The sequence below is a fragment of the Diadema setosum genome, chromosome 8, assembly GCF_964275005.1.
Source record: "Diadema setosum chromosome 8, eeDiaSeto1, whole genome shotgun sequence".
In the NCBI taxonomy this organism is placed as follows: domain Eukaryota; kingdom Metazoa; phylum Echinodermata; class Echinoidea; order Diadematoida; family Diadematidae; genus Diadema; species Diadema setosum.
In genome coordinates, this window is record NC_092692.1 from 5,939,603 (window position 1) to 5,963,377 (window position 23,775).

Sequence of the window (23,775 nt, forward strand, 5' to 3'; positions counted from 1 at the left end):
ACTTGGGAGAGATAAATCAAGCAAAATCTGGCTGACATGGTTGCAAGTTTACGGTTGCAACATCAGACATAGCTTAATAACTTATCAAAATCTTGAACAATAAATTCTTATGAAAAGTCACTCAATTCGGTTGAAATTGAGCAAAGGGAGTGGCAAATAAAGATATAGTAGGTGGGGCAAAATATACCCCCTTAGCGCTACAGGGTCAACAAGGACCCTTTGTCAGACACCTTTAAAAGTGGTCTAAAGATCCATTTGTCCTTTTTTGTTATCTTTACCTTAATTTTTCTTTGGTATGCTTTCTATACTTCTGACAATGTTCTATTTCTGCCATTTATGTGGGTCTGTAATTCTCTCCACGGTATGGAATTGGCTCATTATGAATCGATTATCACATCTCGTAGGCTTTGATGCGGTGATTGGCTCCATCCACGACATAAGCCATTGTTTTCTGTCCCTCCTGTGTGACGGTCAAACCTTTCACGTAGTTGAAGCCTTCGCCGAAGTTGCCCAAAAACTCCCCTGTGGGACTGTACACAAGTACTGTCTCCACGCTGAAACCTAGCATGAAGCCGCTACGTACGGTGACGTAGATATTGTCATGGTGATCGACGGTCAAACCCCTGCAGTACCACTTCTTCCCGTTGTAACTGACATCGATGAGCTGCAGTGCCGTGTTGTTGTGTGTATTCCAGACCTGGATGCGGCGGTTCATGAATTCTGCCACAACTAAGTGTTGATGAGAGTTAATTGCAATAAACCAGGGAGTATTCATTCTCCCTAGCGCCGTTCCCTGACCGCCCAAGATAGAGATGCATTCCCGATGCTTGTCAAAGACAACGATGCTGTGCTTCAAGCCATCGGAAACGTACACGTTTCCATTTCGGGCTACTGCAATACCTCGAGGCTGTTGGAGAGTCTCTTGTCCAAAAACCTGGGTGGGGACAAAATTGCTGAATTCAACAACGCAGTGATTAGCGATGTCAGTGACTACGAACGTGCGTCCCGTCCAAGCAACAGCGAAGGGATCGAATTTACCGAAGTCCGGCATTTCTGGCGAACAGAACTTGTTGGCCGGCCGAAATTCAGTGTCGAACACTTGAACTTGGTTGTTTCCTTTGTCTGTGACGACAAAGTCATTTTGATGCTTGATGACATCATGAGGCTGGTTCATCGGTGGCTTGTAAGTATTGATCAGTTTTCCTTCAACCGTTACGACGACTGTGACGGGGCTGTAGGTCATGTGACTACTGCACACCTTGGCGTGAATCTTGTGCGGGCCGACGTCTTTCATGTTGTTCCGGACGACGCATTTCCCCTCCGACGACAATTGATTTGGAAGGCCGAGGCCGGTCAAACGACCGCCAGGCTTCTCAATCTGAAGGTCTAATGAAGACAAGGCTTGGGGAGATACCATCGGGTTTCCGCGGGCACCTCGCAGGCTGAAATGGATTTCTAATGTAGTTCCAATGGGCACTTTGGTTGCCGATACAGTGACTGTCGACTGTTTTGCGTCCGGAACAGGAGTACCGACAAAGAATGCGGTTGTCTCTGTCTGAAAGAGTATCATATTGACAAAAATCGAGATATATTATGAGAATCAACATTTCGACAAAATCTGAAACGACTAATAAGTGCCTAAATTCATGATTTTTTTTTTTTTGGCATTACATATCTGTATCCAGTTGACAAAGGGCAATGATAAGAAAACTAAAGTCAGTTTCAGTTGCCACACTGCGAAGTGATCTTTCACACAGTCACAATGTGTCCACGTTGTGTTCATTTACACATAGTCTCCACACCAAGGAGACATCTCTCACACAGAGGCGCAGTGTCACCTCGCAGTGTTCACATACACTCACCACACCAAGACGTAATCTCTCACATTGAGACACAGATTTACCTCGCTGTGATTACAATTGCAGTGTTCACACATACCTCGCAGCATTTACATTCGCAGTGGTTACGACTAGAATTTCTTCAAGCTAGTTCGCAGTTGAAGGGTTGTTCCCGAGACGGTGTGCCATCCACTTTGGAAATAAGGGAGAATTTGACGATTATTTTGTTTTCTTTGTCAAAGCTCCAAAGATCATGGTCTCTATTGTATTTCCTGTCTATTTTGTTATCGTGGTTATCTCGCTGTTATGACCGTCTTTTTTTTTTCCTATCGTTGTTGTCACATCAGTCTTTTCCTAGATTAGTAGTCTTGCTGCATCCCAATCTCGTTTTTTATTTGTTTCTTTGTTTGTTCTTCTGTCTCTTATAGCGCGCTGCCAAACATTTTTGTTGCTGTTGCTGTTTCAGTCATTTTTTTCATCGGTTTTTATTTCATGAGGGCCCACACTCTACAAGCATTGTTTCTCAGTGGATTTCTTTGTTTGTCACACATAGTCCTGTCAATCTAGCAGTTTTAGGGGGTAACCCATCACTAATGGCGACAGTAAAGGAATTCCACTGGAGTGCAAGTCGTTGACGTCTCCTTCAGTCCGTATAAAATCAAGCGGGCGAAAAAGTAACATTTGCATAATATGGAAATAAGTACCTCTTATGACAAAAAAAAGTATAAAAAATCTCGGCTACCACTTATCCGCATTGAAAGATTCAGAATCAATGTACAGACTTATATTTTCTAGATAAAAAAAAAAAATGATGAATGCCATTTCGATCAAATCGTACAAATATGATTTGCATAAAATGCAAATTAGCAGTTTCTGTAACAGGATAGAATTGTTCCACTTTAATAAAAATAACTGCCTTGATTTCTAGAGCAAGGGTCCGTTAGCATCGGACACTTTTCAAGGAGTTGATTGTGAATGCTTAGTCTTTTTGACAATAAGAATGCCTCCTGTATTAATTACATTGTGTTTCTTGTTATACGGCACGATCACATTAAATCTTTGAAAAAAAAATGTTCGCTTGGAACATAGAGCCTACATAATACATGATATATGATCTTGCATATTTTCTACATTTACAAGAGGGTGGGTACCTTTTGGCACATCCCACAGGGTTACCATTTCACGTGCACTCTCTTCATTATTATAGATGTATTATTATAAATGTAAGGCAAGACCTCTTCCATTATTTACGTAACATTTCACTGATCTCAAAGTTTATTTGATGTATTGCCCTTTTCACTTTTGAAATCATGTGCGCTAGAAAAACTTCATTCGCGCTAATAATATCCGTGTTTTGTATAAGAAGGGCTCGTCATGGTATATGCAATTGTTGATATTTCCTAAGGGGTTGAATGTGAATGTTCACTCTCTTAGCAAATAGATATTGTAGAGCAATGTCTCGCTTATTACTTAAATTGTATTTCCTGAACACGAATTGCCCTTAAGGCATGATCGAATTTCAACAACATGACCACGCTCGGAACATATTCGCGTTATTATGATTCGGATTCAGATTCATTTATTGTTTAGAATCACGTGTGAACGGGATCCTAGAAACTTCCTTCTGGCCGGTCATGTGACCACGCGACGTCGTGACCATCACTTTATAAGCCCTTATTTCATGGTAATTGCTTGGGAATTCAATTGTTTAAAATATGCAAATATCCCCCACCGGATGTCAAAAACACCACTCGGTGGCTTATCGCCGTTCAACGTCGATATCATCCAAACCATTCCTTGTCACTTACCTCCTGTTTTACAGGTAAATTCACACTCTTCGTATTATTCATTTATGAATTGATTATGCCAGTTTTCTTTTGCAAGATTTCATGGATTGTTTTAAGCCCAGCCTTCCGTGGCTCTGTGTTTGGTAGCAAGCCTGGCATTTAAGTGAAAATTTAGTTCTCAAAAGTTGACGAGTATCTTGATAATTTTCGTCGGCTAGCTATATGCCTTGTGTCAGCTCGCCGCAGAACATCAGTTCCGCGAGAGAACGTATTCGATGGGTTCTGAAAGGGTTATACACACTTCGCATTCTGAGTCTATAAGTGAATATTTTTTTTTTTTTCGTTAGACGGTTGGTATACAACCGTAAGTGCATGATACTATTATTCCTTTATATGTAAGGTCAGACGCAAGTAATTGACGCCTTGTTGTACAAAGAGTGAATCGTCTTCAATTTGTTAATCACATTGCTTTAAACTTGAATGAAAGTAATTCACTGTTTATAGCGAAGAATAAAGATAATTTATGTTCCGCTCCGTTGAACGGGAGCACACTAGGAGAAGTCGACACGCCGAGACCGGCCGAAGTGACAGCCAGACTAAGATGGGCTGTAAATGTTGACATGGATGCATGTTAAAAGACCGTTCCTCAGTTAAAGTGAAGTCCATGTCAGTTTTTTCAAACTTCCCATACCGTAACTTTGACCCATCCAAGCCCAAATATGCAAATAAGGCCACGGGTTCGTGTGCTTTTTTTTTTCTTCTACGGTACGTTGACGCATATGACATTCTGCCGTCCAGTACAGAAAGTTCGCGTTACAGGATCGAGGCCATGATAGGCGACAAAATCTGCAATGACAAATCTAAATCCCCATAATTCTTTCAAATGCCACTTTACTTTCTTAAAATTTGAAAGAATTGCAGAGAAGGGTACCCAAATTGGGTAAAAGATTTAAAGTTGGGGTTTACACTCTCATTCTAGATCAAGCAGCGCCCTCACGCGGCAGAAACTACCTAAATCTCTCAAATCACTGTCAGTAACGTTTTCTGTTAGGGGAGGGCTAAAGGAGGAGGTTCCCAAAAACTTATGCTGTACATTCAAAACCCACGTCATTTTCATGAAACTTGACCAAACTGTAGAAGAATTGGGCTACTTAATGCAGAAATACTGTAGAAATTGGTGGTTCGTGTGCTCGTTTCTTTGCTAACAGAGCCCCCGTGCGGCAGGAATCATTGTAAGACGCCAAGATTTGGTCATAAACCTATATCAAGGGATATCCTTCGGGTGGATTCACGAATCTCATGCTGTACATTCACAACGCATGTCACTTTTACGAAACTTGACAAAAATTGTAGAAGGGTGGTTCGTGAGCTCGTTTTTGTGCTGCCAGCACCCCCATATTACGGGAATCATCCTGGCTGCCCTGACTAGGTGGGGTTCACGAATGTCATGCTGTACATTCAAAGCATATATCATTTTCATGAAATTTGATCACATTAGAGAAGAAGGGTTACATAATGCATGACATAATGCATGACAGAACAATTGTAAAAATGGGGGAGGGGAATCGTTTGCTCGGTTTTGTGCCAGCAGCACCACCGTGCGACAGAAATCATCGTATCAAGGCCACAAAATGTGGTCAGGAACCATTGGAGGGCTCTATACCCTGATAGGATGGGTATAAATGAATCTCATGCTGTACACTGAAAACCCCATGTAGAAAAAATAACATTAAACAATAATTATTGTCGAAATTGCAGTTATAGGGTTTGGAAAATATTCAAAAAGGAAGGTCCATGTGCGTTTTTGTTATCTTTTTATTTCCCTTGCACAGCTCATAATGATATCATGTGGATGCAAATGTGGAAACGTCCACACTGACATGTTTGTTTGTTTGTTTAACCCACTTGCTATAACTGTGCAGAAAGTGAAGAAAAAATACAGGAAATGGGAAAGGAAAAAATGAAAAAAAAAATGATTGCATTGATTGTAGATTTCATCTGTTGGTCGTTTCAGTGGTTGGTACAGCATATGTTGTAAACTATGGCGATGTTCCTTGAGTATACCCCCCCCCCGCCCAAGAAAAAAATATAAATCTTTGAATCTCCCCTTTATTTGGTAATCAAAATTGATATCTGAAAGGTAAAAGTGCTAAATACATGTCTGATAATACTTTCGTGTCCTTGTATTTTAAAAGAAAAATGTAAAAAGATATTAATAATGACAAGTTTAGATCTAACTTCGATTTTGAACAGAGGAACTCAGATAGATTTTAGCTGTTACGATTGAGTATAAGAATGATTGAGTCCCCTATATAATTATTGATTTCATCATTGTGTATTTTTACATTATCTTATTTGTATAAACATTGCTCGGCTGATCGAGCTGAAACACCACAATTCCCTCTTCTGATCCCGATGTTCAGCACCTCAATTCCCTCTTCTGATCCCGATGTTCAGCGTGTTGGCTTTTCTTTTCATTTCCTTTTTCTTTCTCTCCTTTCTTTCCATTATTCTTTTGTGTTTTATTACTGTCATGGTATACCCTACTGTAAAGTCATGTAATGTCCTTGTGTTTCTACTGTCTTGTTCTCTCCTGTCTTTGTTAAAAAAAAAGTTTAATGTATTCACAAGAATCCTTTGAGTGGTTCACAATTTACAAGCATGCTTTTCAGTGAACCTCTCAGTTCTTTCTCTTTTTTTTCCTCCAAACATAACTTTGTATTTTGCCGGTATGCATGTATAATTTCGTATTTGTTAACCATTATCTACCATGTAAAGTCGAATACATGCCTATGTTATATCTTCTGATACATTTCGTGTTATGTTTGACGAAAAAAGAAAGAAGGAATGAAATAAATGAAATGAAACTATCTTAGGTTGCTCCCATCTAATTATTGTTCCATCCAATCAAACGCGTTGTTAGGAGCCAAAGCAATGATTACTCGCGCAAATATGCCCTTAATGTGCGCTCCTCAAGACACCCCCTGTAATTACAACCCAAGAGCTCCGTGCGCACACTCTGGTCTTTGATTACAACCCTTTACCTACGCACTCGAAGAGCTCACGTCCAATGACAAAATTCCTTGAAGATCGCCTATATTTCTTTTTTTCTCTGAATTCTACGGATACCATGACAACAACATTCAATATTCAATTAAATATTCAATTTCATTCAATTCAACATTATACCTCTTATACCTAATTTTGATAATTTGTAAACTAAAATTTGATGATCAATTGTATTCAAAGCTTTATTTAAATCCCCCATAAAACCTCAAATTATGATATGTTCTTTGTTAGACAAAGTGTCAATAATCTCATCAAATGATTGTGTAAAAGCGTACTCAGTTGAGTAGCCCTTCCTAAAACCAAATTGATTCCGATTAACCCGTTTAGGACGGTTTGCTTTAGCGAGCGAACACCCATACAGACAGACAGGTTTTCCAAAATCGAGCCCGAACCTAGGGTTGCTAAGGGGGTGTGACTTACGGTCCCGCTTTAACCAAATCATCAAATTGCCGTTTATGCGGTGTAGGAATCCGCTTTCTGATTTGGTGAATAACGACTGCTCATGAATAAAATAGGTTTTCCCGGCCAATTTCGCACTTTTGTCAGTCCATTTGATAAAAGGTTCATTCAATTTAGCGAAAATCCTCGTCACTGCATATTCTGTCATTCAAAATTGCAACTTGTTCGTTCAATTTAGCATTTCGGTCAATGAAATTCGCATATGTGCCTTTCGAATTCGTAAAAAGGGCATTCAAATTGGCACGTGCTCTTCAGTCATTCAAATTCGCCAGCACTGGTGGAAAATGGTATTTCAGTCATTCAATTTCGCGTATGGGCAGTCAAATTCCAAATATGTTCATTCAAATTGGCGTAATGTTATTTCTATTTTTAAAAGGTGAGAACCGTGACTTATGCGTATTTAAATGTGAATTTTTGTTTCATCCACACACTATTAAATACATAGTAAAGGTATCTTTGACCCTAAATAACTCAAATTTGTTGTTCTGTAACGCCCCTCTTCTTCCATACATGTTATCAGAACTATACATGCCATGCTTGCACCAGTACCATAGATTCACTTCACTTTCTTATGTCCAGTCATGGCAGTACGAGTTAGATACAGGCGTATCTCTCAAGAAAACAGGGAAAGAATCATAGAAGCATTTGAGGGTAATAACCTTGACAAATTGATGGCTAGAGCTGGGGGGTGTTTCATCAACGAGTTCGTCGGAGGTTTTCACCGACGAATTTGCTATCAGCCAATCAGACGCAAGGATTTACACTGACAACTGTTAAAAGCTAATGAAATCCTTGGTCTGATTGGCTGATAGCAAATTTGTCGGTGAAATCTCCGACGAACTCGTTGATGAAACGCCCCCTGATCCAAGAACTTTTATTTATTCCTAATGATAATTAACGCAATCTAGCACCCACCAAATGAAAATAATGAAACATCATGCAGATGAAAGAAATAATCATGTAAATTGAAACCTCCTTCTCCAAATTATTGACAAAACAAACTTAAGATCAATGTATCTGTGAATGAAATAATGCTATCGAACATTATAAACACATACACTTATTTTGAAAGTACTGTTGCAAAGGTGATATCAGAATAAAAGCATAAACGTGTCTGCTAAATTGACTGCAGTAAATGCGAAATTGGATGCCCAAGAATGAATTCGAATGAACGAGCGCAGCGTTTACGTGATCACGTGACTATATCGTGCTAAACTGAATGAACGATTTGCGAAATGGTGCTTGTCTTACGAATTTGAACCGAAAAAGTGCTGATTTGAATGATGTAAAAGGTAATTTGAATGCTCCAAAATGATCTTGAATGAAAATGTTATAAAATTGAAATACCGAACATGCCGTCTAGGCTATATTGTGCTAAATTGAATGCAGCAATTAGGAATTGGACTGAAAAAAGTGCGAAATTGGCCGGGAAAACCTATAATATCACTTCACCTCGACCTGGGTTCGCGCGCGCGATTTGAACTTCATGTACTGTATGATCGTCAATTCACGTTCCCTCGTCAACTCAAATGAAGAGCACCTTTTATTATTGGGCACCAGGCTATTGCGAGGGTGTCGCAATTTTTTACTACATTATTGCCTTGAATATACTAATGCATGGAGGCCATCTTTTATGAAAACTGTAATCCGTTGACCACAAACCTCCGAAGTCTTTCGCTGAAAAGCGATGGATCGGAGGATTGTATACAGCCTCGCGTATTTCCATTTACACGACTGTAAGACATGGCGAGTAAATCTCGTATTGGTGCGATAACAAAAGCACACAAACCCACTCTGACTTCCTATTGTTCACAAAATTCCTTACTATAGCTAGTCAAGCAATTTTGGAAATAGTAAGAAGTTTATTTATTGTATACAAGATACTACTTTTGAAAAGCTGTAACGCCTGGTTTGTCCCCCATACTTGTACAAAGCTCTTGTGCCTGTAACGGAAACACGCGGCTTTATTTCAACATTATGCAAACCATCAAAGGTGATATCTTGTTATACGTAGAATTCATGGTGCTGATTTATCAAAGTCAAGTTTTGTAAAAGAATAACGTCCACTTGAGTTTGTTTCTTGGATCTGTTTCAGTAATTTCCATAATGTTGACAAGAGCCTGGGATGTTCAATATTCAACTAAATCTTTGCATCTTTTTAGCTTTCTTTGCGAACTAATGACAGCTAAAACTGCATAATCTACGCTTGCGCAATACTTGCCATCCACTAAAGAAGTCTGTATTAGGACGTTTTCTTCCTGAAATTATCCATCATGACTGCCTACAGATTTCGACCATGCGACTTGGGTTTTCATGGGATGCATAAAAGAGATCAGCGAGTGCAGTTATGAGCTTATTATCGGGTTTGCTGCTTACGATTCGCTTACAACTCTAGCGTAATGTCGGGAAATATTATTATTCACCATGTATCAAGTAAAATGAGATTTTACATAGTGGTACAAGACATATATTACAAAAACTAATCACCAACCGAAATGATTATCGTTGTTTCTTATATAGAAAAAAAAAAACACCTTTTCAAGTCAGTTGATAGAGCATGAATGAGCTCTTCAGGTGAAACATGGGAGTCTATACGATGAGAAGAAGAAAGAAGGAGCGAGAATTAGGATGGTCCTCCACATTTTGTATGATGAACGGTAGATAATTTATTTGAAACAGAGTTTTGCAAACGTAGTGTAATATTATACAAGATGAGGCTTGCCTACAACCTGTGTTTTGGTAGTATACATATACGTATAATATATATACATATATATATATATACACATATATAATATATATATATATATATATATATATATACATATACTCGCAGACGTTGCAGTAATGCCTTCTTCAAGGGCTTTCGAGACATAAACAGAAAAGCAACCAATTTGCATGCATTTGGACAGAAATAGAAAATGATAATAATGATAAAAAGCCAATCAAACGGAATATAAACTGCCCTTGAAAAAGGCTGGTTACACAGTTGAAAGCTTGTGAAATAAAGTCCATAGTGAACATTACTGCAACGTCTGCGAGTCATTCCTCCGTCACACATATACCCACAACGTACGAGGCCATATATATATATATATATATATATATATATATATATATATATATATATATATGTTGGCTGTACAATTTTTATGGGCAAAGTATCTTGGAGAAGTGATCATCACCATCAATCAAAATATTCAGTCTACACGTTTGCAGATGGGAATAAAAAAAGTGGATAGCTGGAAAGGAAAGTGATGAGATGTAATGAAATAAAATGAAGGAGCACTAATCGAAGAAAATGTATTACATAGTAAGAGCAAGAGTCATTTTTCTTTTGTGTGTATACGTTTCTCTTTCAATGTAATGTAATTCAAAATCGCCTAAAAAAGATGTTTATTCAACTTCGTTTTCCTTTCACTATATTCTATCACTTCAAAAAATGTACCATTAACACAATTCAAATCAGAATGCCCATCGAGAATTCAAATTCGTCTCAATGTGAGAGAGCGTCTTTTCAAACAGGGTCGCAGGTGAGCATTTCCGAGTTCGTCGGAGAAGTTCATTCAACGTAGCAACAAAATGGTTGGCCACGCGTCAGCTGTAGTGTAATAGTGTATAAAGAAAACGAACATTTGCTGCAATTTTACGAATATGAAAATGCTGCAATGCTATTTCACGAAGTCTACAGGAATGAATGCATGTAGGCGTACCTAAATGCAGAGATAGATAAAAAAAAAGAAGAAGCAACAGGCACGATAAGTGCTTTAACCACTTCAATAGTAGCAGGAAAACATTTGATTACGTCAATTTATGAGATATGACAAAAACATTTCATGCTTTTACTGCTAAAGAATACCTTGCTCCTAAACAAAGTAGAGTGTTCAATTGAGGCGATGGATTATCACATCTCCGTCTCTCGCAAAATTAAATCACCACTTCGAAAATTTGGAGCGCTTTCCACAAATGTCTATAGTATACTCTCGATAGGTGGTCTATTCAAATTATTCTTGCCTATATAACCGGGGGACCGAAAGCTAAAAACAGAGGTCGAGTTCCACTCCCTCTATAAACTAAGTAGACCATGCTTATTTTCAAGTTTTATTGTAACAAACAACATTCCACTGGTTTACCTCAAAAATTTTGTTGCGAAAGCCTCCAAATCCAAGATAGCGTCCAAGATGGCCGCCATATTTACTGAATTTGTATAGATAGAATTTTGATTTTGATAGAAACATCAGATTTCAACAAATTTGATGTTATATATAAAAAGAGAATAAAATTTTCTACAAGTTGATACCATTTTTATGGGTTATTGTGATAACTGGATTGAATTTTAGATTGAAAAATACTCAATTAAAAAAAAAAAATTCTGAAAAAAAGGAAAATCATGAAAATGCTTGATTCAGCATAAATCAGAGAAAGACTGAAGGATTAACTTGAAACGTTCCAGGAATTTTGTTTGACATATAGTTGATATTTGGAGAAAATTAGGGGTTAGTACCAATATCGGTTCAGGAGTTATAATGTCTCAAACATTAAAACTCACTGTATAAAAATGGCCACTTTAGTTCTGACCAAGACCTTGTTGGTCATAAAAAGATCTGCGCACGCCAAGACTACTACACGCACCACTAGCACTGGCGCTTGTAGCAGTGCAAGTGGTGCGCGTAGTAGTCTTGACAAACGCAAACTTTTTCTTCGACAAACAAGGGTTTGTGCCTGCAAACTAATTTTTCATATCAAGTGGTAGCTCAGGTGACGCTGATCGCTATTATTTCAAAGTAGATTGTTCTGAAGCAGATTAGATGAAGCAAAAAATATTTTTCAAACAGAGGTAGAAGCTTGAAACTTGGCACCAATCTTGCTATAGGGACAGTTTAAGACAAAATTTAGATCAACAACACAAAAAAATTCAAGATGGCGGCCAGCAAAGTTGACATAGTGTATTGCGCCAAATTAAATGCATTATTTCTATTTTGATACAATTTTGTCTGTTGTGCTGTCTATTCATATGTTTTTATATATTTTGAACATTGTAATGCTATTTTAAACCGTCTTAGGTTTTTATGGAGAAATTTTTAAAACCACTGTTATTCTACTCACCGAAGAAGAAAAAAAATCGAGTGGAAGTTTTCACTTTTGAAGGAGTGAATAACAGAAAACAGTGAATTTAGAGTGGAATTGGGGTGAATTTGGAGTGAAAATGTTCATTTTCACTCATTTTAGAGTGACCTTAGGGATCACTCGTCACTCTTCGAGTGATCCCTGAGGTCACTCTAAAATGAATGAAAATGAACATTTTCACTCTCGAGTGATCCTGATATCTAATACGGGAAAGCATCTACCAATGGCAGAAGTTCAGATCAATTGTGACACAATAACCCACATGAAATCAGCCTAAAAATAACGTAAGAAAAATGTAATAACAGTTAATACAGTTTCAGCATGCTTATTTGTAAATGTGAATAATAATTATACAGCATGAATAATCAATGTGGACAGTTTTATTGGAACAATAAAAGTAACTTCGCACAACACGTTTAAGAGCAAATTTCAGAAATTGCTACCATGTCAGATTTTTTTTTTTTTTTTTTTTGGGGGGGGTGTTTTTTTTTCTAGGATCAGAACGGCTTTCAAGGACATTTACGGATCAGACATTATTACACATATACCATCATCATTCACGTTTGTACAACAGCAGAGTAACATACAAGTAAAAAAGCATATCTTTGATACAGAAGCATTTCTTCTTTTATCAAAGTTCGGGCCTTACCAACACACTGGAATGACCTGTACCCCCCCCCCCCCCCACAAAAAAAAGACCCTCATAATGGTTTGCACTAGTACAATATCGTTCGGATGTAAAGAAACGTATAATAGACAGCAATATAAGAAGATTAAAAATATACATCGAATTATAAGTTCAGATTTAACTTTGACGCAACACACTAAAGGTATTGTTTACCATTCGGAGATATATCACATTCGATTTATATGTGCAGATTAGTTGTATCACAAAATATTCTACCATGTAAAAAAAAAAATATAATAAAGCCTAAAACATACGGAGATATCACCATTTCTTTTCAAGAAACCATAAACATGATAACTATTGACAGGTTAGTATAAAAGAAAATCGTATCAGATCTATTTATTATATCTAACAATATTTAACATTAATATACTGATTTAAGTTTGTACATTAGTTGTTCTATCCCTAACTCACAGTTTAGAACTAGTTTGAGGAACTAAAGCTGGGTTTTTGTTTCACGTGCACTAATGGTAAATACTGCCTTAAACGACAACCTCGACTAATTACCACCATCTTGAATTTTGTGTGGATACCATTTTGTCGTCAATATGACACATTGACAAAATTTGTGCCAAATTCCAAGCTCCTATTAAATATCTCCTATGAAATGCTACAGTAAGAGCGACCAGCGTCACCTACCACTTAGCATGAAAAGTTAGTTTGCAGGCACTTGCAAGTCCCTAGACCATTACAGCATTACAATAGTGACCATGTAAACACATTGTATGCGAAATTTGGAATGCATAAATATATTTTTTTTTCCAAGTTTGAGATGTTAACTTGTTGCTGCCAGTAATTGCCAGCAGTTGCGTCCGGTGCGCCTCCTTAATTTCCGACGCGAAAAAGTATAGCTACCAATGGCAGTTTTGAGACTGTAAAATGTCAAAATTTTCGAGCTCGCTCGCTCCGTTCGCTCGCATTTAATCGTTATGCTATTCTCCTGATCTCACTGCCAGTTGTTGCCAGCAGTTGCGCCTGGTTCGCCCCCTTAATTTCCAAAGCGAAAAATATAGCTACACAAACGGCAGTTTTGGGACTGTAAAATGTCAAAATTTTCAAGCTTGCTTGCTTCGTTCCAATGGCAATCGCTTTATTCGCTCGCATATATTCGTTATGTCATTCTCCTGATGTAACTGCCAGTTATTGCCAGCAGTTGCGCCCCGTTCGCCCCCCCCCCCCCTTAGTTTCCAAAGCAAAAAAATATAGCTACACAAACGACAGTTTTGGGACTGTAAAATATCAAAATTTTCAAGCTCGCTCGCTTCGTTCGCTCGCATAATATTCGTTATGTCATTCTCCTGATGCTGCTGCCAGTAATTGCCCGCAGTTGCGCCCGGTGCACCCCCCCCCTAATTTCCTAAGTGAAAGATATATAGCTACAAACGGCAGTTTGGGGATTGTAAAATGTAAAAATTTTCAAGCTCGCTCGCATTTAATCGGTATACCATTCTACTGATGTTGCTGCCAGTAATTGCCAGCAGTTGCGTCCGGTGCACCCCCCCCCCCCAATTTCCAAAGTGACAAATATATATCTACAAACGGCAGTTTGGGGATTGTAAAATGTAAAAATTTTCAAGCTCGCTCGCATTTAATCGGTATGCCATTCTAATGATGTCACTGCCAGTAATTGCCAGCAGTTGCGTCTGATGCGCCCCCTCCCTAATATCCAAAGCGGAAAATATGATAGCTACACAAACGGCAGTTTGGGGACTGTAAAATGTCAAAATTTTTATGCTCGCTCGCCTCGCTCGCCCGCATTTAAACGTTATGCTATTCACCTGATGTTGCTGCCAGTAATTGCCCGCAGTTTCCCCCGGTGCGTCCCCCCTTCATTTCCAAAGTGAAAAATATAGCTACAAACGCCAGTTGGGGGATTGTCAAATGTCAAAATTTTCAAGCTCGCTCGCATTTAATCGTTATACCATTCTACTGATGTTGCTGCCAGTGGTTGCCAGCAGTTGAGTCCGGTGTGCCCCCCCCCCCCATTCCCCAATTTCCAAAGCGAAAAAATATAGCTACACAAACGGCAGTTTGGGGACTGTAAAATGTCAAAATTTTCAAGCTCGGTCGCTTCGCTCGCTCTCATTTGTGACCGTGCACCTCAAAACGAACATAAAGTCGCACACACTGATTTTGCGTGAGGACTGAAAATAAGTGAAATGGGTCAACCTAGCTGAACTTGACTTTTTCATATGTTCTGAAAGAGCGGGTCTTCTTTTACATTATGCTAAAATTTGGTATCATAAAACGGACAGGAAAGTGTGTTTTTTTAGCAGTTTATCTCGAACATTTTTGGTAGAATAGTGTGATTAGGTGTGTCTTTAGAATCCCTTTTTCATTTCTGAAAAACCTTGTCCACACTCTTCGCTTTCAACTCTAATAACTTTTGAAAGGATAGTGCTACTGCTTTGAAAGTTGGCATTGATTATGGACAGAATGTGTTAATGAGGCATGCGTAATTTCAGTTTAATCTAATAATCCCTTCATTGTTGTTACTCTGGTGGTTCACTTCCTGTTTTTGTCTCATTCATCGCACAGCCAGCACGGTTTGGCAAAGATTAAGCGCTTGAATAGACAATGTACTTCAGAGCCTCTTTTCTCAGTTCACACTTTTCCTGAGTGTGTGCTTTCTTTCCAATATTTAGATAGGTTAGGAGAGTCCATTTGATCTGAGTTATACATCATTTTAAAGCATAAAGTCTGCTCTTTCAGAATATGGTCTGAACTAAAAATTCATGTCTGGCGACTTTTTGTTTGTTTTGAGGTGCAGAGTCACATTTAATCGTTATGCCATTTTACTGATATGGCTGCCAGTAATTGCCAGCAGTTGCGTCCGGTGCGCCCCCCCCCCCTTAATTTCCAAAGTGAAAAAAAATAGCTACAAACGGCAGTTTGGGGATTGGAAAATGTCAAAATTTTCAAGCTCGCTCGCTCCGCTCGCTCGCATTTAATTGTTATGCAATATTCTCCTGATGTTGCTGCCAGTAATTTGTCGTTTCACATCGTCATTCCATAATCCATACATCTGCCATAAGGAAAACTTACAATGTTGCTCAATGTCTGCCCTGTGGAATGTATCACATTCCGTTTTGTATTGCAGTCCCCATTGTTTGCAGACTGACAGCACACGCACATATGCGCACACACACATACACACGCACGCACGCACAAGCATACACACCCTCAAAACTACTTTTCGACGAGGTGCCCCTCCCCCTCCCATGTCTTGACCCAGGTACGCCACTGGCTGCACCCGTCCAGTTATGGGCTTGTAATCGTGGTGATGGTGACTATCACCGATCATCCCCCCCCCCCCCCGCTTTTCAACACGGATTTACGCCGTTGGGACAACACACACACACACACACACACACACACGGCATTTTCTATACATACAGTATATTATACTAAATGTTTCAAAAAACATTTCCCACTTTTGATCATTAATAGTTCAACAACTATTCATCCGATAAAACAGTCAATAATATGAGTAATAGCTGATAATGTACAATTTTGTTGAAGTTGATTTAAATGTAAAAGCATAAATCAGTTCAATTAATCTTAGATTGATTTTGAAGTAAGGTTTCAGATTTTGGTCAAATTTTAACACTCTGTGCAAAAATTTAACTTTGCACAGGAACCAATGATGTGTATGTGAGTGTGTGCTGACAATGGCCCTTAACAATGGACATGCCTGAACCAACTGTTGACTAGGCGTCAGTCTCGCGCTCCCAGGCACACGAATGCTTAATCAATAATTCGTGTGGATTGCCCTGGGCACTGCTATTCTGAATTAATGCACGGTAAAGGGTAAAATATATGCACATGAAAAGGTAAGCACATGTTTCGATGTGCTTGTAAACACCTCATTTCATTCCAGCTGGCAGTCATTTTGAAATTTTGCTTCACATTATCACTAAATTTGGGAGATAAATAAGCATAAATTATCTAAAGTTCCTCATTTTGATACAGCTGTCTACTAATTAAATGTGACCGTGCACCTCAAAACGAACATAAAGTCGCACACACTGATTTTGCATGAGGACTTGACCCATATAAGTGATACGGGTCAACCTAGCCGAACTTGACTTTTTCATATTTTGTGAAAGAGCGGGTCTTCTATTACATTATGCTAAAATTTGGTATCATAAAACGGGCAGGAAAGTGTGGGGTTTTTTTTTTCAGCAGTTTATCTCGAACATTATTGGTAGAATAGTGTGATTAGGTGTGTCTTTAAAATCCCTTTTTCATTTCTGAAAAACCTTGTCCACAATCTTCACTTTCAACTCTAATAACGTTTGAAAAGATAGTGCTACTGCTTTGAAAGTTGGCATTAATTATGGACAGAATGTCTTAATGAAGCATGTTTAATTTCAGTTTAATCTGATAATCCCTTCCATGTTGTTACTCTGGTGGTTTACTTCCTGTTTTTTGTCCCATTCATCGCACAGCCAGCACAGTTTGGTAAAGATTAAGCGCTTGAATAGACACTGTACTTCAGAGCCTCTTTTCTCAGTTCACACTTTTCCTGAGTTTGTGCTTTCTTTCCAATATTTAGATAGGTTAGGAGAGTCCATTTGATTTGAGTTATACATCTTTTAAAGCTTAAAGTCTGTTCTTTCAGAATATGGTCTTAACTAAAAATTCGTGCCTGGCGACTTTTTGTTTGTTTTGAGGTGTAGGGTCACAAATAGTCTGACAAATTTTTCGCTTTTTCGATAAAAAGATATCATTTTTGGTAAAGAGTTCAGCAGCATTTATCATTGGGGCGATTTGCTCCACAGTAGATGAATTTAAGGCTCTATATACACACGATATAGTGTATACTCTGATTGATTTTTTTTTTTTTTTTGCTTCCTGTCACCATGTTTACGATAGAACAGAAGGTCATCATTGTAATTTTGTTTTTCAGAAGTAGGGAGAGCACTGTCACGACTCAACGACAGTATCGGCAGGCGTTTGACTTTACACAGATACTGCCAGAGGCTGAATAAAGACTAGTTGTGATAGTGGAATTTCTCATGAATTAAATAATGAAGCATTCAAACCCTGGCCATTGTTCAGGACCATTGTCAGGCACACACTGCCATAAACACCCATTGACCCCTGTGCAAAGTGAAATTTTGTAAAGAGGGTTGAAAATAGAGCAAAATCTGGAACCTAACTGTAAAATTAATCATGGATTTCATGAAACTGATTTATGCTTTCATAACTATTTAAACCACCTTCTACCAAATTGTACACTATTCAGCTATGACTCATATCAATGACAATGTTATCTGGTTTTTGAATTATAAAGAATCAAAAATGGGAAATGTTTTTTGAAACACCTAGTATATATACAGTGCGTATAAAAAATACAAGATTTGATTTCAAATTTGTGAAGATTGTGTTAATTTTACACGAAAGTGAGAATCAACATCTTAAAACCACATATCTCCTCTTTCAAATAATATCTTATTTATTCTTTCACGGTCATGGATGGCTGAGTAATCATTCTTTTTGGACAATGGGTAAAATTGGACTTGGAACCAAGTTTAGACACTGCAAGAATCAATGCACCTTATTAGAAATTAAACTTAACAAATTGAATAATGATATCAATAATCGCAACTTACCATTGTCTTCTTTCGGCTATATCTTTTTAACATATACATCCCATGTCCCTCATTATGGACACCATTCCTTTCCACACAGAGATTAGCTCTTTTATCCATCTCACGCACAGCCATGCGTATCATTGGGGCTTGTTGGCGTCGAGCTTCAAACTCATCAGTGATTCTTTGTCTCAGAGTTGCAATGTCAGGCGGAGGGGTAATGAACACTTTGCTCTTGAGATAACCCCAAAGAAAAAGTCACAACAAGTCAGATCCAGAGATCATGGTGGCCACTCCACATCATGTTAACAGGCAATCACCCAATTTCCAAATACCTCAGCCAATCTGTTTCTTACTTCAACTAGTCGATGAGCTGGTGCGCCATCCTCGGGCCCACCATAGGCGTCTGAACACACCCCTTTGTTAGGAAAAATTTCCATTAATTCAGGAAGCACATGTTCATTTAAAATTTGTAAGTATCCATTTCCGTTTACGTTGTGTTTTCAAAAGAGGAAGGGCCTTAGGGCCAATCCATTTCCACAAAGTCCAGCCCAGACATTCAGCTTTCCAACAAAAAACAAAAACAAAAAAGGAGAATTGAAAAGGATTTATGCTGATCTTATTAACTGAAACTTGGTCCCAAGTCCAAATTGACCCATTGTCCAAAAAGAATGATTACTCAGCCATCCATGACTGTGTAATAATAATTAAGATATCATTGGAAAGAGGAGATATGTGGCTTTAAGATTTTGCTACTCACTTTGGTTTAAAATTAACATCATCTTCACAAATATGAAATTAAATCTTGTTGCGTTTTTTTTTGATACGCACTGTATATACTGTATAATGATTAATATGATATGATATGATCTGTCTGTGGGAGCAAACTATAGGATACTCCTACAAGATTGCTACTTTGTGGTGTGTGTGTGTATGTGTGTGTGTGTGTGTGTGTGTGTGCGTGCGTGTGTGTGTCGGTTTATGTGAATATAGTTAGACAATTGTTAGATGACACAATTTGAAATCCATATACCTGCCTGGACTTGCCTACCACTTCATTCCAGATTAAAACCCAGTAACTAAAATATTGACATTTTGATACCAGTTGATACCACTTGGTTTCTATTGGTTTCTGGGGTTTTTGTTTTTTATTTTTGCTCATAAATATTCATAAGCTGTTCAAATCCTCTTCGTGAAAAAGATAAGATATTGTTAAATTCAATGTGTTTTTTATGATTTCAATAAAATCTGAAATTTCTGATAGGTTTAGAAATTTATTGAACATTATTGCCGTAATTTTCACAATTTCATCTTGTATCTCTGATGAGTTATTTTCATATTTTTTATAGTTAAAGTGTAATCTACATGGTAACTATGTCATAAAGCATTACAACTAAATGACCCTATATATTGTATGTGAATGGAATATCCCTGGTACTTACTAGGTCTAGGATATAGGCTAAGCCTAGATGTACTTGTAGGTATAGGCTTTACGACCAGCTGTAGGATTATGATAGGTTAGATATGAACAATGTCTTGACATACACATGTTTTGATAAACACCCATACATCAAAAATTCAACTCAAAAGTTTTAATTAACCAAAATCAACTTACTAAACAGTTGGACAAATGGAGTTGGGCAATATCTTGGGCAAAATCAGATGGGCAAATGATTACCAAACTCAAAATATAACCAGCGGTTGGGAAATTGCAAAGTTGGGAAAAGTCTAATTGGTCAACAGCTGATAGGCAATTTAATTTGCCCAACCACATAGCAAACTCATTACCAAACATCAGTTGGGCAGATTTTAACCAATAGTTGAGTGGACAGTATGTTGCCCAATGTTGGTTAAAAGTTGGGCATTTTTGTGCCCAACTATTTTAAGAGTGTACTCTTATGAAAATCATATTTAAACGAAGAATGATTTAGCGTATAGACCACATATTATGACCGTGCACCACAAAACCAACACAACGTCACACAACCTGATTTTGCATGAGGGCACAAAGTAGATGAAGGTAGGTGAGTAGGATGAGCCTAGGCAATGTTAATTTTGTTGTTTTCTGGAAGAGTAGTTCTTCTATGTAATTCATAAATCTGGGTTTCTGAAACCAATGTGATATATTGTTTTCAGCAGTTTTAACAGTAACAGCATATTATAGAAAAGTGCGATTAGACATGTCTTAGAGGTCCATTTTCATTTCACAAAATATCCTTTTCACACTTTCAATTCTGATATCTTAAAGAATCTCAACTTAACCAAAAAGCCATGTCAGGCGACTTTTTGTTGGTTTTGTGATGCAGGGTCTCAAATGACCTGCACGGTGTGTCAATTAACTGATGGGGAAATACCTATTTGGTTAATAGCCTTCCTCTGATTGCATAAAGAAACAATTTTGAACATTACCATTGTCAAATACTATCGGTGTTAAAGAAGACAGTGCTGTTGTCAGTTTGGTTTGCTGCTTGGCAAGTATCGGTATATAAGGATCAACTGTCTGGTTACAGACGCTTAATTATCTCAGGGAATCTAAAAACAATGCCAAAAATGCCCAATTGCCCTCTGACCGTCACAACAGCCCCTGCTTTACACCTACAAAATTACCATTATACAAATATGATATAGGCCTACATCCATTACTAATAATTACCTTTTGCATTCTTGTCGCCTGTGTTGTGTCCCAGCTGTAATCCATCGTCAGACAGTCGATGTTGGTGCAGTCCGCACGTGCTACCAAAACAATTTGATACAGATAAAGACTCCGTCAGAAAAGCAGTTTCGATAAAACACTTTAACAACAAAAAACAAACAAACAAACAAACAAATAAACCAAAAACCACGAAAGTAATGAGACTGTATTTTTTTTTTTTTTTTGGGGGGGGGGGACGTCCAAAATGTCTGGCAGATGCGTTTAACGCTGATGATTATGCACGCATTTTATAGTGTATTCCTGATAATAACTCTTTCTTTTTTTTTTGTTCGACGCCCCTGATTAACTATCCATGTCTGTGTTGCCTTTCCATCCTACTATGTTTCCTTTAATCTGTCTCTTTGAATATCTTCCAAAAGAATAAATCGAGGCATAAAAAATGTAGATTTTGAAAAGTGATTGCAAGGCCTCATTAGGAGCATTTACTAGTACTGCATGCTTCCTTTTGCTACGATCATGGACCTAAGTAGGTCCATGTTACAATGGATGATTGCCTTATACTTTAAAAGTATAAATGTTTGTGAAATAAAAAAAAAAGAAAATCCTGTCTATTATAGCTAGCCATATCTGACAAATACAGTGCTAATGTGAAACCTGCTGACTATAAAAACTTACCTGCTGCCTTACCAATCTTGTCTAGCTGCATATCCCGTGGCTGTACATCGCTTTTGACGTGCTTCGTCTCAGCCTGTGAGCTGATCTTTTGGCCTACCCCACACACCCCCGAGTGGAAAAACCACAGGTCTTCAGCGTCATCCCCGTCGGCTCCGCCATTAAATTCTTCAGCAGTTTCCCTGCCTACCTGTAATTCACCACGCAGAGGATCTTGGAAATGATAGATGAATGAACAGATCAAAGAACAAATTGATATTAAAGTCATTAGATATTCAATAAATACACTAATACAATCAAACAAACTATTAACGAAGAGGGACATTATTTCACCAGTTTTTCTCTCGGTTTGTCTTGACACTGTGCTTGATGTCGCTGATATATTCTAGTAATTATCATGCTAGTCGAGTATGCAAGCACATTTCCTGTTAGCTCATGACATGCAGTCAGCAGACCAGATAGATTACCCAGCTATTCTGAACGTCGCCATTAAGGTTTTCAAGGCGTGTATCCTATCAATTAGAAATTATTCAAGTCATTATATAATTGTATGCAGGCATTCCTGTCCTGCATACGTTGATGACGATATCCAGGCTAATCCTGACTGTATTTTCTTTTCAAGTGACAACTGAACTAGATATAATTTCCATGGGACTCAGTGGACAAATACCATCAGCTATAAACTCACTTGTCTCAGTATCAACTATACCGTGTTTGACTTCATCACCATCGGGCTGTTCCATCCTACTATGTGGACTGTCATCTGTCTCTTTGAATACCTTCCATAAGAATAAATCGATGCATAAAAAATATACATTTTGAAAAGTGATTGCAAGACGAATAAATGAAAAGAAAATGGGCAAATGCAATGTAGGTTGAAAGATTAAGAAAGTAGAAGAAATGGGAAAAGTCACGATAAAAAAGAAACTAGCATTGGTGAGACAGGAAGGGAAATAATGTTCCAGGAATTAAAGAAAAAAAAAGATAATGATGAACTAAGTATACTACAATTCAAATCTAAAGTAACTTGATGTGACAATTTCGAAGACGCGCTCATTTAAATGATTTTAATAATGATGGTAAAGGTTCGTCGCCCCAAAACTTTTTTTCATACGATTCTATTCGGGATCCAGTTCAAGTTTCAAATTTAAAGTTTATTCATCTTTCTTTCAGTTATGCTTGTACATAAGGGTCTCTTGCACAGAAGACGTATACGGGCAAGTGGTTAAAGAAGGAACCCTCCCTAAAGTTTAATCCCCCCAGAACAGTGCAAAAAATGTTCAAAATCAGATAAGAAATAAAGGCCGTGTCACACCTTTCCGGGCAAGCCTTGCGTAGGACTTGCGAAGAACAATTTTTACTACCCGGAGGTCCCCGCTGATGACCCGCATATGACAGTACCTAGCACGTATCTCATCCGTAGTCGCCCGGAGGTGCGCACGAAAATCTTTTTACCCGCAACTATGTTTAAACCCTGTCATACGTTTCCGGGCAAGTTACGCAGGCTTGTTGAGTGTAGGGATTTTCCAGCATACCGGACATTCCAGAGGGCGGAAAAGGATTTGAGCGAGTCAGTGCATGTGTCTCACTTGCTTGACGCGTTCTACTTAAATTCTACTTGCGAGTATACTGTGTGACCTTTGTACCAGTCGCTTGGGGACTGACAACTCAGCGAAGGAATTTCTCTGAAGGGATGGCCGAAGTCCCACAGAATGTCATTATCTTGGCTGCATAAGGGACTGCGAAGTACCTGCGTGAGAGTTGCCAGCGAGGTGCTGCCGCTAAGGGCCTCCTACTGGCGTTCTGCGTGGACTTCTCCGGGCATTCCCGCGACTCACCCGGAAAAATTTTTGGTCATGCTCAAAACTTGGCTGCGGTTAAATCG

General features: G+C 38.3%; 1 protein-coding gene across 1 annotated transcript; it reads right to left on the reverse strand.

The window, feature by feature from the left end:
* Positions 1–391: 391 nt before the first annotated feature.
* On the reverse strand, positions 392–22,633 carry LOC140231753 (uncharacterized). The gene is made up of 4 exons (XM_072311903.1): positions 22,579–22,633; positions 21,894–22,103; positions 21,219–21,298; positions 392–1,555 (listed from the first exon to the last, which is right to left on the reverse strand). The coding sequence occupies exons 1-4, from the start codon at positions 22,631–22,633 to the stop codon at positions 392–394; spliced, it is 1,509 nt and encodes a 502-aa protein (XP_072168004.1).
* Between the last annotated feature and the right edge of the window lie 1,142 nt (positions 22,634–23,775).

Coding starts and splice junctions, on each gene's coding strand:
- LOC140231753 (XM_072311903.1), bottom strand. CDS start 22,633: ATGGAACAGCCCGATGGTGATGAAGTCAAACACGGTATAGTTGATACT. Junction 22,104..22,578: donor TATAGTTGATACTGAGACAA/GTGAGTTTATAG, acceptor ATCATTTCCAAG/ATCCTCTGCGTGGTGAATTA. Junction 1,556..21,218: donor AGGCGACAAGAATGCAAAAG/GTAATTATTAGT, acceptor ATACTCTTTCAG/ACAGAGACAACCGCATTCTT.